We start from the raw sequence: 22,354 nt of genomic DNA, 5'->3' as shown, positions 1-22,354 counted from the left end.
AAGCCCCAAACCTATTTTTCTGGGGGTAGCCAGGTGTTGCAGTGATTGATAAAAATGTTCCTCATCTGGTGCGTGAGTAGAGGCTGCGCTGGTGGTGAAACCGCCCAGCCGGAACTCATGTACATCCACTGTGGTAACACTTGTGCTGCTGTTTTCCTTCATATTAGCCATAATCCGTGGCACGCCTGATATTTCATGAGGAAACCTCAGGCCTTCAGCACTACCCTGTTCTTCTATAGCTACTGATTATTCTTCTTTTCTGAAAACATTTATGTAAGTTTACTTTTTTTTTTCTGCCATAAGAGAGAGAGAGAAAGCATTTAATTACAGCTCTGGACAAACACGTAATCTAGTGAGTTGTCTACTGAAGCAATGGCCTTTAGGCAGACTTTAGGTAGACTTCCAGCCCGAGAGTAACTGGATACTTCCCAGTCATTTGTCTTTCTGTAGAGCTATGCTGTGTTTGGGGAGGGAGGAGGGAAGGGTGATAAACAGACTTTTTTATTAAAATAAGACCTTGGGGAACAATCTAAAGTTGTGACAGTTGCTCCCTGAATACAGCAGACATTAATTTAATTCTCAATGATGTTGTTTTTATTGCACTTCCCCTGTTTTAAGGCATATTATTGCCTTGACTGAAAGAAAATTTTCTAAAGTCAAACCGTGAGGACTGTGGGGGATGGTATCAGGATCAAGGAGAATGAAGGTATTAGAATTAAGGTGATTAGAAATTGTTGGGGGGTTTTTTAAGACAATTTTGCTTTGAATAAAATATAGTCGTTCAAAGTTACCAGTGTCCTAAGCAAGTGCTTCTCAATCGATAGCAACTGTATTGTCCTTGTTTAGTCCAGAAGCGAATTTAATGCAGGTATTTTTCAATTCTATGTTTAATGTTTTGACTCATCCAAGAAACAGGAAACTAAGAATTTTAATCTAGCCCCAAGCGGGAACTCTGGCTGGACTCATCATCAGCAATTGCTCAGGATAACGGTGACACTCAAAATGAAGTCTTATCTCTGCAGCCTTTGTACTTTGCTCCATTAGTCATTACCTCACTAAGAATCATCCCCACCCCACTTAGCAGAGATGAGATGCTGAAGAATACCATAGGGAAAACCACTTTTAAATGAGAATCCTGGAAATGCTTATGCATGAGCTGTCCCAATGAAAAATGTGCATGATTCACAGAGTTACATGAGCACATTTAGTTCTGGAAAGGAGACGTAGCTTTTTCAGAACATCCACTACAGGCCTTAACAGGAGCTACAAGACAAATTTTGAGTGTCCGGGAAATCAGGCAATAGAATGACTAAGTGAAATATAAAGGTTCTGTGTAAATTTGTAATGGCAAGTTCATGAAATGGAAAACATTATTTTTTTACACAACAAAGTGATCAGTGTTACTTCCCTATTAGCCTTGCCTTGGAGCCATGAGTTTCTTTCTGCACGTTATCAACCGTGAAAGAGAGAGAGGAACCTATCTGCAGAGCTTCCCATCTTCTACTTGGATGAAAAGGTTTAATTTTGTATTTGTTTAGAGCTTTACCATAGAGTCTGTCTTAGCTGGACAGCTCATCTATCCTGTCTCCACTGTCATACATAATCATTAATTACTTGGGGCCTAACTTTGAAAGATGTAATGCAGCTACCACCCTGGCTGACTTCAGCAAGCTCTTCAGTTACTCACTACCCTTAAAGCTAATGCCAGCCCATGTTGTTACACAGCCCAGAAAGCCAGATGTGCATTCTGTCAAGCTGTTCTACAATAAAAATAATTTACACTTCAGAAGAATTGTCTCTAGAAGTAAAAATAATATTTGTTTTTAAATTACTATGACTTTATCAACTGCCGCAAAGAAACACAGTCTGTTGTCCAGAAATAATTTATTCATCAACAATAAAACACTGAATAGAAAAAGCCTTGTAAATAAAACTATATATATAATGCTTTATTTTTTTATTTGATACTCCACAAAAACCACTACAGACAGTAACAAAATAATCCAATTAATTTTAAAAATTTCAAATGATAGTTATCACTCTTCATTTATCATGTTTTATTAACAATGCAAAGGTTGTTTGTGTACATTTTATAGCTTTACTTGATTTCATTAAATTGTTTCTTAAAACACTTGAAGCAATTTATTTGCCCCATAATTTATAACATACATAAGTATATCCATAAACAATATAACAGCTCTGAGAAAGATATGCAGACTGTTCAATGGTAAGTAGTCTACCATAAGTTGTTTAGTGGGAGAGAGGGGAATAAATCACAACTGAATTGGGATAGAAGTCAACACATCGAAGAGAAATAATATTTGGGGAACAATTACATATTTTCCATTGCCCGTTTAGTAATGTGATCTCTTTCAAGCTCTGATTTCTCCTGTTTTAGATACTCTAGCACCTTTGCTAGCATATCCTCATCCAGATACTGCCTGTTCTGCGTGTCATCAGTTTCCCCGGTCATTGAAAGCCGTTTGCTGAGCGCCGCCAGCTTCGCAGACTCCTGCGGTCCCAGCTGACTCAAGTGCTCTCTGATCGCTTGTTCCAGCCGCTCATCTTCCTGCAGGTCATTTTCAGAAGCTGGAACTGGAACTCGTTTCATCTGGTTTGTATTGATAACTTCAGGATATTTTGCCAACATCTTTGCCAAGTAATCAGCCAGCTCTTCATCTTTCTCGTTCAGCTTTTCATATTCCATTTGTCGCCTTTCCAAATCATTAATCCATGCAGCTTTAGGAAACTGGTGTCCTTTCAATCTTCTGGGAAGGTAAGGCAGTCTTGGCAAATCGCTTTCTTGATTAAGACGATTTAGTAAGTAGGAGGGGTTCTGATTAGCTAAGCTGTCAGTTCCCAGAAGACTGACAATATCTTCAATATTGAGGTCTTCAGGTAGATTTTCTGGAATAACATTAAGAGGCTGCTTCATGTATCCATTTTTAGAATTTACATTATTTTTAAATATATCGCTCTGTCCTAGATTAGTTTCAGAGATCTCATCAAGGTCTTCTGGGAATCCTATTTCCTGCTCAGCTTCCAACCTTTCACTCTGAAGCTGTTTTTTTTCTCCAGCTTTCAACATGTCTATTAAATCCTCAGGAGGAATTTGTAAATTCCTTGAGATTTCTATTAACTGAGCTATAGACTGAGGATCAAGTTGCTTGTCCAAAAAGGTAGCTGCTCTTTTTTCCTCAAATTCTCCAGTCCTTAGTTTCCTATTTCCAGCACTGCCCATCAGCCTCTTCAGGTAGTAATTCATTAGCTTTGAAACATCCTCTGACATTTGATCTTTATTCTCTCTTCTCATTTCATCGTCAAGAAAGCCAAGTTTCCCTGACCTTTTCATTTCATCATCGATCTCCTCTTCATGTTTATCAATTTCCTCTTTGCTATCTTTTATCTCTTCCTGGGTTTGACTTTCCACTTTTTCCTCTATTGGATTCCAGTCTTCTCCTCCAACCACATCTTCATAGGCAATGTTATTCACTTTATATACATCATCTTCATCATCTGCATACAATTTCTGGTCCTCATCCAGCCTCTCTTTCTTGTGGTTACTTGGTCCTGCCATCTTCCCCAGCTCCTGAAACACAGACTCCAATGTAGCAAGACTCTGGGGTGTGTATTGTTCTTCCACTATTTCATTAGTACGCTTGAAAGGACTGTCTCTTGAACTGTCTTCATAGTGCCCAAGTGGCATTTTGAGATATTTTTGCCACCTCTCAGGCCACTTGTAAGCCTCATAATCGTCAGTTACTCCAGCTGGAAAGTTATTATCTGAACTCAGACCATAAGGTTTATTCTCCTTTGGGCCAACTTTTGACTCTTTCTCAGCTTGCCTCAAGGCCTCCAACATCACTTTAACCCACTGAGACTCTTCTTCAGTCAATGAATCCCGTATATTGTCTGGTAGGCGAACCTGGTCTTTGCTTTCCTTCTGTTGCAGGAGATACGGAACGCTTTGATAAGAGTTGTAGTCAGGGCTGCTTTCTCCCTTGTTAGTTTGCTTGCGAAGATCTTCTATGTATTCCAACGCTTTGATCATATCAGGGTTTGGGAACCTTTGTAAGTTTTTCATTACATAGTCTGGGTCTTTCTGAAGCAGCTGATACTGCTGGAAGGAAGCTGCATCAACACAACAGATTAGGACAAAGAAAAAGGTGAGAGTGCACGCTGCTCCAAGCTGGGAGGTTTTAGTTTCTGCCATGTTTAAAATATTTCCTTAAAATAAAGAAGAAGAAAAAAAAGGGACAGTTAACATATGGAGACAAACTTAGTAAACTGCAAAGCAAAACAGAGATTGCTATTTTACACTGGAACTCATCATGAAGAATACCACTGCTGTACGTGCTTTTATTAGTTATGGAAAGCTAACAGAACTCATACATGGAAGCCATATGTTTTGGTGGAAATTTATCTTGAGAATCTATTTTGAGAATTTACTTTCGGAACCTTTCCAGTGATTACTTAGTTTACTGGAAATTATCATTTTGCAGTGCTAGAAATGTTTTCTCTATGCTCAATTTACTTTATGAGCATCAATTTTCCAATGGCAGTACCAAAGTAAAAAAACAGAAGTCCTATATAGCTCATGAAATGCCCATAGAGAAATGCAGATGTCATTTTAAAATGACGCCTTCAAACAGAAATCTCAGTATAACCATATTATTAAAACCATATTATTAAAACTGCATACAGAATTATTTTGTGTGATTGTTTCCCTGGGTGTCTAATTTCATGCCAGGGTAACACCACTGAATGGAGCTAGACTGCAATAAAATCCATGTAATGAAGTGGAGAACATGGCATATAAAATGACTTACAGGTTTATTTCTGTCTTTACTGTTAGTGTTATTACTTCCTTCTTTGCTATTTTATTTAAAATATATATTGTTTACACTATAGATGAATTTAAGTTAACAGGATCTGTGAATGAAATATTTCCCCATAGCCAAAGGGAGCGTCTGTGTGAAAGTCAATCTATAATTTATCCTAAAAGCACAATATTTTTTTTTTTTTGCATTTTTCTAAACCAGTTTTGAAAGGAGGTAAGTTTAAGTTCTGACTAGTGATTTTTTCAAAAAGTATTTCCTTCATTCACTTCAGTGGAAATCAGACCAGGTCCTAGGACAGGCAGAAACTTGACATAACTGAGCTGAATTCACAGTTAGACTGTATCAATAGAAGTCCTTGTCTAATCTTTGTGTCCAGTTTATGCCAAGCACAAATAATCTTGCTGTAAAAGAACAGGAGTGGGAAAAATATGCATTAGACTGAATTAATGAGATTACAGCACTGCTGCGGAGGAGGACACACCTGTGTAAGCTCAGTCCTGCAGGGAGCTGAGCACCATCCACTCGCAGTGAAGTGAAAAATTCCCATCACTTATTTCCAAGGAGATGCTCAGCAACTTGTGCGAGGGGGCTGTGAGACAGACTAGATTCTTTTCTGATCCAGTTACATTAATGAATAAAATACGGTAAATAAACGGTAAAGATAGAAACCACTTTTCTGAATTGATCTATTTTGGTTCCTTTGCTTTTGGTCGGGAAAAAACATCCTGTTGTGGTGTTGGTGATTCATGACGGATTGAAGAAGCTATGTATACAAGTATTACCCATTGCTGTAAGTTGAAAGTGAGAGTGAATATGCTCATTTCAGCTCACTTGTAGATTTTTCCACTCAGTTTTTGCTCTTAACATAATGTGACTTAACTAAATAATTAAAGCAGTATCAGTTCAGAGAGCTGGGGTTTTTTTTCCCCCCTTTTTTTTTTTTTTTCCTCAGTATGCCTGAGCAAGCTAACATCCAGAATATCAAATAATTTCCCCAAACATTTATGAATCCCAGCCTGGATACTTTCAAGAATTGATTTTGCAAAGGGTTAATTCAGGCAGTTGATTAGCAGGTCCCTCCCTCTAGATCTTGGTTTGCCCTAAAACCAACATATCTCCTATTTGATGTCACAGAAAAGGCTCCAGTCCTATAAATAGCTCCAGGAAAAAAAGAAAACCTGCATAATTAATTATTTTGTGTTGAGCAGAACCTATTGTAACAAATGAACAAAACAAAGATATTATTTTCCAGCAGACAGACTGATTATTAATAGAGTTAGTCTGGTTAATATATGAGAAACTCTGTCTTTTTTGCGGGGTGGAGGAGGGGAACGCTGTTCCATAATTATCTACCAGGCACCTCCCCCTAAAGGAGATGAGGAGCTCAACCTCCTTTATTGCATACAATTATGTATTGTTATGGCCTCTGTAAAATTCAACAGCATCCAATTAAAATCAAAATACTTGTAGTCAGGCAAAGTTAAAAGTTTAGTGTTCCACAAGCATTTTGCTCAGCTGAATATTTCCTTTGCAGGAATAACAGGTCATCAGTTCCTCTCTAGATATTTTGGGTACATTTGTCTCCAGATCAATTTTCACTTCTAATTTACTGATAGATGATACCTGAAATCTTCATCAAGTGGATTTTGGACTGATTTCTTTTAAAAGCTTTGACTTCAGGTCATAAAATCTTGTCATTAAATATACTGCATTATTTAGGGTAAGAGGACTCCTCCCTAGTCTTTCAGACTTTAATTTCTGATTTTGAGACAACAGAGGACATTTTAGACTATCTTTAGGATCTATAGTAAGGCTTCTTTTATGCTTCTCAAAGCACGATATGCTAAAATGGCTGTATTCTCTACAGCTGTATAATTATGAAGCTAGCCAAGAAGAAGAGGAGTGGATTTTTGCTCATCTGTATTGTGCAAGCAACCTCTTCTACTAGCACCTAGCAAACAGGAAAATCTTTTTGTGGCCAACAAATTAAGAAGGTGCTGTTTACAAAATGAGGGGATTGAGTTCTCAATTATTTAATGCGTACAAAGGCAATACAGACTGACAGAAGTTCTCTAGAACAGAGACAAAACAATGAAATAAATCTCCTTTCTGTGATGTTTCCATGGCAACAGTAATTTTCTTTCTCAGTCTTTCCCAGTAGTCTTCTCTGATGTGAAGATAATGTTTCCGGTGACATTTTTCTATGAAAACTCATAAGCTTTTCTATAGGTGAGTCCTTGCCCTAAGAGGCCGGGGGGGGGGGGGGACTCTGAGAGCAGTTTCCATAAGAAAAACATGGAAATATATAATATATTCTTCCTCCCATTTACTTTTGTCATAAACAAAGTGACTGCAGTTAACTTGCTTTTGTAAAGCACATCTTAATCTCTATCCTTTGAAAGGGACTCAAAACATGAACAAAATAAGAGCACGGTGGGTGGGGGGGGGTAGGAAAACAAAACAAAACAAAACTCCCCCAAGGAGTGACTATAATGACTGTTTGTATATATGGAAGATTGAGCAAACTGTGTTTATATCCAAGGAAACCTCTCACCCTATACTTTGAAAAGCCGAAAGTGTTGTGGCCGTGAGCCAGCAAGAAGAGTAAATGAAATTGCAAGCTGAAACATTACATTATGCTTCCTTCCTAGCTTTAGTGCCCGAACAAAGCTGATATAATATAAATGTATAAACATCTATGTCTATCTAGGTTTTTATACATGTGCATATATATAAGGTATGTTATCAATGATTGCAGACCTCAGGCACAACCCGACCCACCCTCTGCCTTCATTCATTGTTTAACTTAACCTTTGTGTCCCTGTCCCCAAAGCGCCGCCCGGCCCCATCCCGGCCCCGCGCAGCCCGCGCAGCCCGCGCGGCTCCTACCTGCGTGCGCCGCCGCCGCCGCCGCCGCCGCCGCTTCAGCACCCGGACAGCGCCCGCTTATACCGCCCTCGCCGCCGACGTCAGCCGCGCTCCCCGCCCGGCGCCGGGCTGCGCCCGCCCGCGCCCGCCCCGCGCCCTCCGCAGCCCCCCCAAACACACACCGGGGGGGGGGCAGCGAAACGTAAAGCAAAAAGGGGGGGCGGGGGAAAGGGAAAAAATAAAAATAAAAAAAGGCCCGGTCCGGGAGCACAGGCTCCCACAGGCCCCTCTGGAAATGCCACCCGAAACCTGCAGGGCGAGGGGACGCACCAAACAGCACCCCCCCCCCCCCCACCTCTCTGACCCCTCCGGCGCGGGGTCCTGGGGGAGCTGGCCTGAGCCCCCCGCCCCGGCTGCATCAGAGGCGTCGCGGGGCTGAAGGAGCACGTGCGAGCACCGAACTAGGAACGCCTGTGTGCTGCAGCGGCACGGCACGTGGGTTGGGGTATGGGGTGCGGGCACATGTGTGCGTGTGTGTGTGTGTGTGTGTGTGTGTGCGTGTGTGCGTGTGTACGTGTGTGTGCACGCATGTGTGTGTGCGTGTCTGTGTGGGCTACGTGGGGAGCAGCAGCAATCACGCAGGGTGGCAGGGCGGACAGGCCCGCTCACTATGGCATAACAGTGCACACACGCTTCTCAGGCACTGGCCTCCTAACAGCTACATTACGAGTCCATTTTTTTTTTTTAAAAGTGCTTGACTGAGCCACCGCAGCCCAATTCTGGCTTTTTGACAGCTCGGGGACAAATCATTGTCCTCCTCCTCCTCACCTGGCCCAGATTGCTCTGGACTAACGGCTGTGGCCCGGGAGGGCTGGGGACGAGGTGCGGGGCGGCTGAATGCGCCGCGGCTGAGGGCCTCGCGCCGGCAGGCGGGAGCGCGCAGCACCAGCGAAGGCATGAGCGCCCTGCTGCGGAGCTTGCGGCCCAGACCCCTGCGCAGCGGTGCCAAAGAGCGTGCCTGCCCCAGCACGGTGCTGCCGCCCAGCACCGAGACGCGGGACCCGGCTTGGGCTCCAGGCTGAGGCCCTCGCCACCTCCTGCCCCCTGCTTTCGCTGGGCTGCAGATCATGATAAGGAGAGGGAATACCCATGCAGCACATCATTTCCAGTAAATGGCATGCCGTCTCAGTGCCAGCTATATTCTCAGCACTCCGTGTGCAAAAAGCCAATGCCTGTATGCATAGATCACTAGGGCGAATAAATATCACTTTGCCATAAATCAGAAAGCATGAAATCCAGCACATCATTGTTTCAGCTGCTGTTCTGTGTTTTAGCTAATTCCTTCCACTTCCTTTCTATTCCAGAAGGGTTGCTTTGCGCTGGCTTTTAAATATGGAGTCCTTTTCCCCCAAAATAAATCTTTCCTGACAATTTTGACCTTTTACAGCACAAAATGCAAAAAAAACCCAGGATGAATGAACCTTCCAAACCAATAAATGTTACAGAATTAAATTGTCATAAGAACAGCAAGGTAGAAATAATTACAGCTGTGAACACAGACAAAAGAACTATCTTTGCTGCATTTGTTGTAGCTGGAATGGACATCTGCAAGGCTCTCATTTTACTCACATATTTGTAAAAATAGGACCAGTTTCTGCCTGTGCAGAAACTCTTCATCAGCAGCTTTATTCAGGGCCCAGATGTAATCCAAAATTCCTCACTGGGACAATGAAGAAAAGAGGAAACCAGACTTAGGCTAGCATCCCTGAAGGCAGAAACCAGAAAGGAATCTGCTGCAGTGACCATAAAGCAAGGGCCAGTTAAGCCCTGGTCTACACTGAGCAGCTGTGAGCTGTTTGCTGAACCCTACATATCTCATTACATTCAGCAGGGCTCCAATGCTCACAAAACATAAAGTTACAGACATAGTTAGAGCTAATATGCCTTAGTCTATTGAGAAAATGGTCATCATGGTCCAAAAAAGAAGAAAAGAAAAATGCTCAATTCAGTTTTTCGGGAATTTTCTTGTAAATCTGTGTGTGCTTCCAGTTCTGCCACCAGATGCCTATCTAGCTAGCTAATTCTTTCACATGAAATCTTCCTGCTGACCCCTTCCATTTATCACTGGTCTTCAGCATCAGCGTGTATTTATTTCAGACAACACAGATATTAATTGGCACACGAGCATGATTCCTTCCTCCGGTCCTTAACCACTCACTTGAGATTTACAGCATGTGAAGTCAGTCAGACTTGGCTTTGTTCTCTGGCTTGGTTATTTTGGTTTCAGAGGATAAAATTTACAGGAGGATATCCACAACTTACTTACTTACACATCAATTTTACTCCACATATTAAAATCTTAAGTAAGCGTTACATGGACTTTACACTAGTGATTTAACCACATATTTTTTTTATAAAGAGGCCCTTAATGTCTGTATATTCCTTTTTTTTTCTTGCATTTCCTGTTCTTCGGAATGATTCATGAAACAGAAAATGTGATCTGTGCTGCCATTAAAAGTGCTATGTCATTTTATACAAGAGCAAGATGCTAAGGGCATCACAACATTTCTGAAATTTAGGTAATTGCATTATACTAGCTCGAGCTCAATTGTTTAACAACAGACTCTGGGTAATCATTTTTAAATGCATTTTGACCATGTTGTACCCTTTTGATGATACTGGAAACAGAATAGTAATAAATCCAATGTCTTCTTTGACTGGCTTGCCCTATTGTATGCTCTACCTTGCAAGGTTATGCATCACGAGAAGCTAAAAGCTAATCAAAACTCAATCATCTTGCATGTTAACTTCAGAATAAATTTTAGGGAGATTTTATTTCATGTTATGCAAGAAACAAGGTGTGTGGGGGGGGGAGGAGGGCACTTCACCATTATAAATGCAAGCAAGAGGACTTCGTCCCACTGCGTTGTGTCATGTCCCACCTAGTAGTTCATCATCACAAAAGTTAAGGGAGAAAGCAAATTCTGACAACTAGAAAGAACTGCTCCAGGAAGCTGCCCCTGAGGCAGCAAGGGCTAAAAAGGAGGGCTTGAGGCCAAAGCACTGGTGCTTGACCCAGCGCGGCAGCCAGCACGTGTGGGCTCACGGTGCGAAGGCCACCCGATCTCGCACCGCATCCCTATCGTTTACGGACTGGGTCCTCTTGGGGACGCCTGTCTCTGACCACGAGAGAGCACAAAGCTGTGATCTTCATGGTTATTACGAAAACATTCACATAAGCAGCAGCAGACAGTATATTTATTTTGCTGTTAGGACTCTGTTTTCTGAAACCAAAATACCTTGCAGTTTGGGGAAAAAAAAAAAAAAAAAGTTAACTTCAGCTCTAGCTTTCTCCTCCTCTAATTGGTGTCACCAAAAGATCAGTACTGCTTAAAAATAAAGCAGGCTTGTGTCAATATTGATGATTTTTCCCCCTTCCTCCGTTTCCAGTGGCAACTGAAAATAATTTACAATTCATTATGGACATGGTATTTCTTCCAAATAAGTGCCATTGTCACATTAAAATTAGTTCCCTGACTTGAATATCTGCATTTATTGTGCATGTAATGAGAAGGGGAAGGTTTTCTTTCGTCAGAAAAAGTTCACCTGTCATCATAGATACAGGTTCTTTTAAATGATTTCAGTTTTAAAATACTTGACCTCCACTTGGGTCCAACATTAGACTTGTTATTTGGTGCTCATTTTGCATGCTTGGAAGATCAAACATATTTGTATGCAAATATTTCCAGCCTCCCTAAATTTAGTACATAATAGATGGCTCAAATTTCATTATCAGAGTTGTAAGGGGAAGGAAAAAAATAACATTGTAAGGAAAAATAGGGGGCTTGCAGACTGTAAACACAATTCTCTAAAAGCGTAGATGTCAACCTCATGATAGGGGCAAGAGTCTGCGGCAGCTGCAGATCACTGGGCCTCACTCTATGCTGCAATAAGATGAAGTAGGTTCAAAGCAAGCCTGACCTACATGCCTCCCTGAAGGGTTAGCACTCGCGCCACAGGAACGTTTCAAGAACAGATTTTGCTAGGAACAAAAAAATAAAAATCCTGACTTTCATCCAACATTTCCATGTTCATGATTTCATGCTGTCTGCATTTAAAAAAACAAAATAGAAAAGAGAAGCCTCAGGGGAAAACTTGATTGCTACCTCAGATATGTGGGCATACGACCACCTTTGCACATACGTCAAGCTCCAAGTGTCATCATTTCAGTGCAATCTTTTCGTGCCTGCAGATGCCCGGGGGGAGAAGGACGGGTCTACTTTACCTAACTTGAGCCACCTAAAAGTCAGGCAGTTGGTAGGAGCGAAGCTTTCCAGCATCCCAACAGCAAGGGGCTGGCTAGCAGTCCCCCCAAAGGCTGCGCCAGGGCTGGGGAGGACCCAACCTGGTAGACCCTGGTGGATCCACCTGCTTCCACCCAAGCTCACCTAGCATGGAAGCAGCATCGGGCCAAAAGGCTTGCTCTAAAGGCACAGCTTAGCGCTTTGAAACCCATTTCCAAGGCAGTCATGCAGGGCACAGAGTCATGGCTTCGTCACAGCCAACATGGGTTTATTTCCAGCACAGTACTGGCCAGGATCTCATTCAGGGTGGTGTGGGTCTTCCCCTGCTTCTGGGCAACCTAAAGGATCCCACGGCCTGGAAGCGATCTCTGATTTCCTGCCAGATCTGGTCCAAGGCCTTCAAAAAGAGCCTGCAAGGAAGGAGAAATTAGGATCACTAACTACTTCCAAAGGGAGAGGTGAAAACAAGCCACTGCTAGAAGGAAAATATAAAAGAAGCAGATGAATCAGCAGGGAAAAAGAAACCCACTATTATTCTTTTTCCAGGGCAGCCTCCAGTTTGATTAACATGAACAAGAATAGCAAAACACCAACAGATTAAGGAACATGTCTTCTCTTATAACCACCAAAGTATTTTTATCTCCAGGCCTCCCCCTCATACATACACACATATTTCCTCCCATGGAGTTTCAATGATCTTCGTAAGCCTGTGACATCTGCTTACCAACATTTGGTGTAAAAATATCAATATCTGCTTTACATAGCTGTTATGAGTGTTACATTTACCAGTCAGTAAAGATCAAGAGTCTCCTGGGAGCTTGCTGGATCAAACTGTCATGATTTCAGCACTGCTTTGCGTCAGACAGCAGAATTTAAAGTCAAAACACACATAGTTTAAGGAGGAAGACAATGAGAAAGTCTGAGTCATACCCTGCTGAGGGTGAAGAGAACAGATTAATAGACAGCAAACATGAATGAAACTGAATGGCTCATTTTAGTCACGCGGCTGCTTCTAAAACTTAAAATAGGATTTATTTTTAGTCATTGAGCATGAAAAGAGGATTTCTTTGCACCTTGCCAAGGAGAGTTGAGAAAAGAGTTTAATTACTGTGGGCCAGGCTCTCCTTTCTTTGACATTTGGAGAAGTGAGATCAGTGTGGCTCATGGTATCCAGAAAAGTTTTGCGGTTCACTAGCTGCTCTTAATGGTACTTTGGTACCTACAAGCCTTTGCCCAGCCCGTCCTCCCAGCAGCTTTTAGCACCAGTTGGACACAGAACACAAAACGTGCGCTCTAGCCCCAGCCAGCTTCCCTTTGCCAAAGGTCTGTCAAAAAATTATAATTGCTTATAATCAGATCAAATAATTTTAAGAAAATAAACCATGCCCCACCGCTGAGTCACTGGGGAAGAACGCAATGCAAACAAGACTCAGCAGTTGGACAGACTTCACAGATTTAACCAAAATCATTAGAGTTTACTCAACCTAAGCCTCTGAACTCTTCGCTGCAGCAGCGGTGATAACCTGCAACAGCAGCTACCAAAATCATTTGCCTCTGCTTTTTGGGTAGGTGCAACCTGGTCGTGTAAATCTGTCGTTTCCAGCGAGATTTAGACGTGACGCATTAGCATCCTTCCCTGTGTCGTCTGTTCAGAGTATACTGTTAGGGACCATCTCTGTGATGTTCTCCCACTTCTGAGGCTGCCTCCACCTGCTCTGCTGGGGCCTGGGCACATAAAAAGGGTCTCAAAGATGAGCAGCAGCAAACCCAGGTATGGATGTGCAAGTCCCTCCCTCCCTTTGGAGAAGGGAGGCTGGGTAAACCCTATGGAAATACACCTGCAGAGAGAGCACAGCCTCTCAGGATGAATTTCAGCAGACCCAAGGGAGGAACAACAGTGTCCTGCTGGCATCTGATGCTGCCCTGGCCAGGGCAAACTCAGCGGAGTTGTGCTGGCACCTGCGGGATGGTGCTGGGGAATGGCTTGCCTTCAGCACACACAAATGATCCCAAAGTTACCCACATAACCAGGTTCCTGCTGCAAGCTTTTAGGGGCCTCTTGGCAGCTTCTTCCAAGGTTGTTTCTTTTATTTATTTATTTTTTATTCAGTTAATCAATAGCTATTTGATGTCTTCAGTGAGTAAAGATGAACAACAACCGCCATAAAATTTCCAAGAAGACACACTAATGACGCTTTCATGTTCTCCACCCCTCCAAAGGGTTGTCTGAACCCCTGAGCTGCTGGAAGCTGTTTGCACTCAAAAACCTGTTACTACAGCATGCAGATTGCTAAAGCAATCTGTGGCCTGTGGGAGGGGAATTCGGGGGGCCTGGATTTAGCAGAGGCCAAGAGGGATGCACACAAGGGGGTTGGCAATGCAAGTGGGGCTGGGGGAAGGAAGAAACTGTAAAAGAGAGAAGAATGTATTTATTTCTTTACTGTTTTATCTTTCATTCCCTATTTGCCATACTCCATACTGCTTTTTTTTTCCTCTTCCCATCTGTCATCCTCCTCCCCATTTTATACCCCCTCCCAGCTCCTGGGCCACAGGGAGCCTGGCCAACCCACATGGCTGCAGGAAGCCCCAGAGTGCTGAGCAGAAGACCTGTATTGGTTAAAACTCCTATGCAGGAAGGCAATGAAGAAAATGCTGAGGGGGACTGACTCCCTTCCCCGGCACCATGGGAAAACCCCCGCAGGACCACCAGACCACCCTGCCGGGCTCTTCTGCTCTCGTCTCCACTGTCTCCGAGTGGATCCCGACAAGCCCAGCTGCAGTGCAAGTGGGCAGCAGTACAGCCCTGTGGCGTCCTGGGGAGCCCCCTCCTCTCTTCCCTTCCCAGGAAGCACCAAAGGGGAAAACCTGTCCCCAGACGGAAGGGTAAATGCAAGGAAGATGTGCTTGCTTTTTGTATCATCAACAGGGATGTAGAAGAGACAGGAGGAACAGGTCAGTCCTCTTAACGTGTAAACAAATGGTGTTTTTAATTCATAGCTTTGCAGATGGGGCAAGGCTAGCCTGGAAAACAAGGTATGGGAGCAGAAAGCAGGCAAGATTCAGCATATTTAAAATGGGAGATGAAGAAAAAGACCAACCTGGTTCATGGCCATGTTACAGGAGGGCCCAAGCTGGCACCGTGATGGCAGCACGACGCCCCGCAGGTTGTGTAGCTTCCAGAGGCATCCCAGGGCCTGGGGAACACATGAACTTCAGTTTATGGTCTGGGTGCCTTCTTAATGTGAATGCAATGTTTTCACAGTACGTGTCATCCAAAATTGACTTTCAGTGATGTTTTCACAACTGAACACAAAGGTTTTATGAGGGAGCAAACAAAGTTACCACACAGTGATATACGTGTACATTTGTAGGACTTCTCATTTTAAATAAATGGAAAGAAGTGATTTTACAGCTGTGCATAAGGATTGTTTACATAATTTAGTCCTTTGCTAAATCACTTCAGCAATTCTGCTCTGCAGAAACTTCATGATTTTGGGGCTAAGCCATTTCTATCCCTTAATGACATTAAAGCCTCATTAATTTTCACATTAATCACTCACAAATCTGAAAATGTTCAGTGATTTTGGATCTGCCTCTCTGTAGAAAACCTCCCCTTTGTTATCTGCTGACCTGCCTGACAATATGACAGGACCTGTGGTAGCAAAGTTGCCACTTATTAATACTCTTTTCTTCCTCATTTTTTTGAGAATCCAACCATTTTCAAAGCATGAAATAGCATGCTTGCATTATTTAATAGGCAGAAAGTGTTCTTCCACCCCCAGATCATTGGAACAGGTCCTTTGGCAATACCACAAGACAGAACCTCTCCACTAAAGCTATGAGGGCAATAACTTTTTATGACAAAAATAGAGCATGGCCTATCACAATTTTTCTCTTACACTGTCTTTGCTAATGTCATTAGTTTTAACAGTGCCACTATAGCATTTTTTGTGATCATATGCTAGTTCTTCTTTGCTTAGTAAGTGTGTGCCTACATCAGTTCCAACCTTATTTCTATAGTTTTTTATATAGATCTGGGTCAAACCCAAATTTAGCATTTGGTCACAAATGTGACAAAAACAGAAGAAAAGAGACTCACTGCAAAACACAGTACAGAGCCAACATTATAAAATTTTTCCCCCAAGAAAACTTTTGCTAAGGAGAAGGTAAATGTTTTGATTTGGAACCATCAAAATAGCTCACATAGACAAGGCAGAAACATTTTGTATTATGACAATTTTAAGTATATTAGATATATTCTTAAATGTTGATACAAAATAAACCTGAGTGACGGCATCAAAGTGAGAGCACAAATTCAAATTGTCCGTAGTTACACCTATTAACATTTGCTGCATCAGTAGCCAGATTGTATTCTTATGGTTGAACCTTACTGACTTTGCTATTTTGAATTTCAGGATATACAGTGAGAGCTGGCTGGCTTCAATGGGAGCTTTGCTACCTTAGTAATTATGGGCTGAAGGCAAGTTCTGAACCTCAGTGCAAAAAGCAGACTTATAGGGTTAATAGTTTACCCCCCTCAACTTGGCAATAGCCTCCTCACGCCTCACTAGCCTCCTTGGCAAGCTACCACACTTCCATCGATGCGCGACAGGATCGGTGCCGGGGGGGGGGGGGACCTGGTACAACGCGTCCTGCGTTGAAACGATGCAGAGATGCTACTGGATGGGGGGGGGGCAGCTTTCAAGTATAGGAAAACTTTGGGTTATACCTTGGAGGACCAAGAGGTTTGGCTTCCCCATTCATTAGATAATTTGAATCAGTCCAGCGCTTCCCACTTTTCTTAGAGGAACACAGAATCTATTACTTCATTTAAACTTAAAAACCCAAAGAAAATCTTTGGAGACTGTAATAGAACTGACAATGGTTGCACCCCTCAGCTATGCACCATTGTTATTTATCACCATAATGTTTTACTGCCATGTGAAGAAAATGGATGACTACTTAAAAAAAAAAACAATCAAACATTAAAATCAGGAAAATACAGCACTCATCCACAGCAGTTAAGCAGAAATATTTTTCTGTGACTCCTCCCCACCTCAGTTTAAGAACTCTGTCTAGAATCTGCTTTTTCTTGTCACTCAATCCTGAAAAGCTCATTTGGGCTAGGAAAAATGGGATAGGCAGGCTGCTCCCTTCTCTTATCAAAAGCCAAAATATAAGCAGCGTTACCATCTCCCCAAACAGGCTGCAAACTAAGTGACAACTAATAACACCTCTGCAAACTGGGAATAACACTTGTCTAGGACCTTCAAGTTGCTTTAGATAGCTCTCCTCTCAGTCTTGCATCCCTCTCAGCTATCAGAGTCTTGACTGGCAAGTAAAATCCGTATAATTAGGAGAGAAAGCTGTGATTTTCCCCTAAGCAAACATTTTCTGTCCAATACACAGCTCTGGTCAGTGCTAGAGAACAGCAGAGCACCCTCCCCAGACTTGGCTTCTGCTTTGCTGGTCTTCCACACTCTGGGCCAATCCATGAAGTCACTCACAAGTTTGACTTGATGGATACATACTCAAAGCCAAGATAAGCCAAAGTTAAAGTCAGACATATCAATCTGCCCATGTGCCTTCCCAAAAGGGATGAAAGCTGAAGGTGAGGGGATGTCCTGCATCCCCTGGCAGCAGCACAGCGCTCCATCACTCCTTTCTTCCCACTGCACATCCACCGCTCGGCCAGGAAAGGTCCCTCTGTCCCCAGTAAGGTGATCCCTGCTTAGGCATCTAAGTTTGTCAGGGACACAGAGATCTCCCAGGAGGGGCATGAGTCTGAAGTGTTTTTTCCCTGCAAGACCTTAAGAAGAGAAGGCAGCTGGGCAAAGGGACTGCCATACTCCCTTGACTTTGGCATCTGTTTGTCTCAACATATGTTACAGTTCAGGCCCCCCAAGAAGGGACAAATGCCCAGTGAGAAAGTAGCCCATTCACTAGCTTGTCTGAATACTAGTCCAAACAGCTTATGACTAGGCGTTCTGCTGAGCACTCCCAGCTTAAGCGCAAGATAGGACTGTGTGGTGTAAGATAATTTATTTTTGTCTCAGAATGAAAGAATTGCATTAAAAATTGGATACATGTAGAAGGGTAGATGAAGAGCATAGATTTTGTACTAGCAAAAACAAAACATACAGCCTTTTTTAATGAAATATTAAACATATGCTATTTTTCCAATTGAATGAAATGTACTCAAAACAAACCGTTTGTATCCAGGGATCCCTGCAGGCGACAGAAGGCTTGTCATGAAAATAGCTGCTTGAGCGCTGGTCTAATAATTCAGAGTCAATAGGATTCAAATCTGAAAGTAAACAGACATGTTATTGTATCTCACCCCGAATCTGCAACATCCTTACTCCGGTAATTTTCTCCCGGATACATTTAAAAAACAAGTATAAACTCCATAGACACTGTTTACCCCTGTTCTGCCAGCCAGAATCTGCTGACAGAGTTTTGGCTGGAGGAAACACACTTCTCCAGGAGGATGGGACTGGGATACTGGCTTCCATTCGCACGAGGTCAGGCTGAGACCAATACGAGCAGAGCCCCCAGGGTTCAGCGGCCACCCTCCGAAAGGGACAGGTATTCTCTCATCTCTGCCCTTTCCGCTCGGCATGATGCTGAATTCTACAGAAGTGGCCCAGTTTATTCAAAAGAAATAGTTTGTAATTCAAGGCAAAAGCAATTTATTACAGTTGTTTAAAAACAGGTGGCAGAGCACTGCAATGAATTACTGTCAGCCTTACCTAGAGTGTGGCTTGCGTATGCTTCTGCGTAGACGTGCAGCCAGCAGGGATTTGTTTGGCTGTCTGTGGTTTTCCACTAGTGAAACTCAAAGCTGAAGCAAAAGGCCAGATACTACATCTGGCACTGGAGATCTTGTCTGAAGAACTAAATGGATTACTTGTCCGTGCAGGGAGGTTTTTGCCATCTGTTGCAGATGCAATACTGATGAGGTTCTCAATTTTACATAACTGCTTCAGGATATCATTATATGAAAAAAAAAAAATGCACAGGGCTGGAGTTGCTTGCTTTTAATCAGGGAGTCATGATCATGTATGTTTGTTGGAAGTGATATTTCCTCAGCCTCTCCCCGATGTGCTGTTGCATCTTATGGCTGCTGTACATCATACTCCAAACAGCATGATACTACCGCATGGTTTCTCCCTCAAACTAAGGCTGCAGAAGCCACCCCAGCTCACGGTTTCTATGAGCCTCCCTGGGTGGTGCTCACGCGGGTGCACAAAGGTCCTTTTCTCCTTCACCCACCTCTCTCCTGCCGGGACATGGTGGCAGCTGGCATGTACACGCTCAGTCCCGCACACAAGCTATTCTCCCCAAGCTCATGGGGAGAGATTTCCTTTCTCATTATTAGGCATTGTGAAAGGTGACAACTCCTAGTAGTTATTTATTTATTTTTGTAGAATGGACACATTCTGTAGAGGACAGGAAGAAATGGGAAGGAAGAACTGTAACACGTGAGGAGACAAGGCAGAAACTGGGAAGAGACGGGGAGGTCCAGTTCCCCATGATGCAGCTGCAATACGTGAGCCGCACGGCTGGGAAGATGTACGCTCCTCCAGAGGCCACAACCTGAGCCTCCGAATGGGAAAGAGCAGATGGTTCAGGACTGAGGCAGCTATACTGAGTCTTTCTTTTGGGTCCTGTGCCAAAGGGGTGGCACCAAAGGGTAACTAGGCTGATGAACAGGGATATTCAGTATACAAAATGGGGCTTACAGAATAACAGAAATCTTAGGAAAAGTAAGTTGAAATGAGAAGCATAACAGAGAAAATCCCAGCACAATTAAACTGTAGGGAAGCAGAAATACAGAACCTGCTCCTGAGAGGAAATCTGTACACAACTACCATTATGTTCGCCGATTTTTACCTACCCAGCACATAGCTGAATTACAGCTGTATACTTGCTTTAAAAAGTAGTAAAAAAAAAAAAAAAAAAAAAGAGAGAGAGAGAGAATTAAAAGTACGTGCTTCAGCTGCATTAAGACCAAACACGTTTGGAATATGCATAAAATTAAAAACAAGAGCAGTCACTGTTTCCTGAATGAGGGCCCTTAATCATGATTTTTAATTACTATTGACAATTCTCCATTCTAAGTTGTTGCTGCTACTTTCATAGCTGCTCTGGCAGCCAGGGCTGAGGGACCGCGCACTGGCAGTCAGCAGCACAGAAACAGGGTTAATCAGGAGACTAAAAGGAACCGCAGAGGCTTTTCTGTGCCAGTGGCATCAGACAAAACAAACCAAAACAACCCCTCTTTTATAATCATTACAACCAGGTCCAATCAGTCCTCTTACCAAGAATGACACTTTAAGAGAAAAGATCCCAACAAACACACAATGATTTTCAGGCAAACAAATTGTAAAACAAGCCTGCAAATTTGATTGCCACATAGATCACCGAAAACAACAACTATAAGGGTGCCTGCAATCCAGTGATAAATGTGGTATCGTCCCATGGCTACACTGCTTAATAGCTGAAGACTACTGTGACCCACAGAGCAACTGTTGAATTCATGCTTTGCATTGTGCTGATGCAAGTCTTCAATTTATAAAGCAATACTGATTTTAATAATGCTGACCTAGTCTTGCCAGAAACATCAGTCACATTAGCCTAAAAAAGATGGATCATCAAATAATACAGTATATGCACACACCTACAAAAAAAAATACACACACCACAAAGGGGTTGTTTTATCAAGCTTTTTAGATAGAAATGGAAAGCAAATCAGTTATGTAATTTTCTAAATCCCTGAATCCTTGAAGCTAAAGACAAAAATGTCCTAGATGACCATGTGCCTCAATGAGGTCTCAAAGAATTTTAAGTGTTACAAATGATTCCTCCCCAAAACTTCTTTCCAAGTGCCTTACAACTGTAGGGCTGCCTTGCAAAATAGTTGCCATTCCTAAACACTCCTTTCCGCCCTACTTAGAGGTTACCAACTGCCCTTAAAAATCTGGCGTAACTGTGACAAAAATAAATCCCACTCTAAAATAGCTTCCTAGAAAGAAACAGAGTCCTTGCTTTGCTTGGTAATATCCACTTGTAGAGATGGAGCTGGTAGACACAAACGCAATCAGGAACAAGTGCAGTACCTGCATGCAGTGGAGGTAAATTAACACATCACGAACCACCTTACTGCTGACATTTCCTAACATCTGTTTTCTCTACAATCTTACCTCTCCTTTATTATCATGTTTTTCTTGTATTCTCTACTGTCTCTAACAGAATGAATCCCTGATTGGGACCAGGAGAATCTACTGGGAGTTACTTATACTCCAGTATTGCTGTTTGCACAAGAATTAAGCCACTATAATAGTCTGAGGGATCTTTTAGTCTCATTTTCTTCCAATCTGACTTAGTTCAGACTGCTGAAGAGAACCAGTATGCCTCAACAGGAATCTGTCCCATTGTGTCTTTCATCCTGATGCATGGCATTTAACAGCATCCTAATACAACTTGGCACAGAACTGCTTACTGAACTACTAGCACAAAAGAAAGGAGAGCAGCTTCCGTTGTACTTTTCTTACCATCCTTTCATGACCTTCTTGGAGATTTTCTTGGGAGCAGTGCTGGGCAGAAGTCAAAGTCTAGGTGGCCTAGGTGCCATCTAGCATTAATAGTGGCACCATCCTCTGAAAATTATGAAAACAAGAGTTCATTTTGGATAACTACCTTCATGTAGAAGACATATTTCAAGTACAGGAACACGGCCATGACCCACTGTTTGCTGTTCTCCAATACAATCTTAAATATTTTAAGGAGCTTTCCCCATGATTCAAGAAAGGGAAAAATAGATAAATAAGGAAAAAGGAAGAATTTTTGTCAGAATCAAAGATGTTGCAGTTGATGCAATCAGTTAATAACCACGGCCTCATATAACAGTCACGCACTATTGCTTTTGTAAAACCTAGATTAAAGGTGCACAAAACAAGTGGAGACAGACAGCTAAAATGCAAGTCTGAAGAATGAAACGGAAGTTTCCAAAATTTAAGTGCTCTCTTTTGTAATGACATATTGGCAGCAGAGCATTTAGTCAGACAACCAGAGAGTTCTCATCTAATATAGGTATATTAGCATGCTGTGCCTGACTACATTTCAGTTTGAAGCTAAGCAAGGCATTCTCTCCAGCAAGTCAGACTGATGCATTCTCCAAAGGATCATGCCTTGCAGAAAAATAATCATGAAATATTAATCATTTCCCATTTAGAGCTACAACTGTCACAAATGATGTAGCCCTCTCATGTACAACCTCTTGCTGCAAAAGTGCGTAAAGAGGACAACAAATTTTGATTACTTCCCAGCTACAGATAA

The 22,354-nt window shown here is 42.5% G+C and overlaps 1 protein-coding gene across 3 annotated transcripts in view; it reads right to left on the bottom strand.

The window, feature by feature from the left end:
• Positions 1 to 1,921: 1,921 nt before the first annotated feature.
• The window catches only part of SCG2 (secretogranin II), a 41,581-nt gene continuing 21,148 nt past the window's right edge, over positions 1,922 to 22,354 (bottom strand). The window contains exons 1-5 of one of the 3 annotated variants that reach the window (XM_013944365.2): positions 21,571 to 21,624; positions 18,223 to 18,320; positions 15,112 to 15,207; positions 12,158 to 12,423; positions 1,922 to 4,227 (exon numbers count right to left, since the gene is read on the bottom strand). In XM_013944365.2, the coding sequence (XP_013799819.1) occupies positions 2,333 to 4,227; positions 12,158 to 12,164 (1,902 nt within the window). In that variant the 5' untranslated portion in view covers positions 12,165 to 12,423; positions 15,112 to 15,207; positions 18,223 to 18,320; positions 21,571 to 21,624 and the 3' untranslated portion in view covers positions 1,922 to 2,332. Of the gene's footprint in view, positions 4,228 to 12,157; positions 12,424 to 15,111; positions 15,208 to 18,222; positions 18,321 to 18,765; positions 18,784 to 21,570; positions 21,625 to 22,354 lie in introns of those variants that run through there. The other 2 variants (XM_013944364.2, XM_013944363.2) reach the window with 2 other exon arrangements.

Source organism: Apteryx mantelli, chromosome 9, assembly GCF_036417845.1.
Source record: "Apteryx mantelli isolate bAptMan1 chromosome 9, bAptMan1.hap1, whole genome shotgun sequence".
Classification (NCBI taxonomy): Eukaryota; Metazoa; Chordata; class Aves; order Apterygiformes; family Apterygidae; genus Apteryx; species Apteryx mantelli.
Note: the sequence above shows the minus strand (reverse complement) of the source record. Positions and strands in the feature narration are given on the sequence as shown.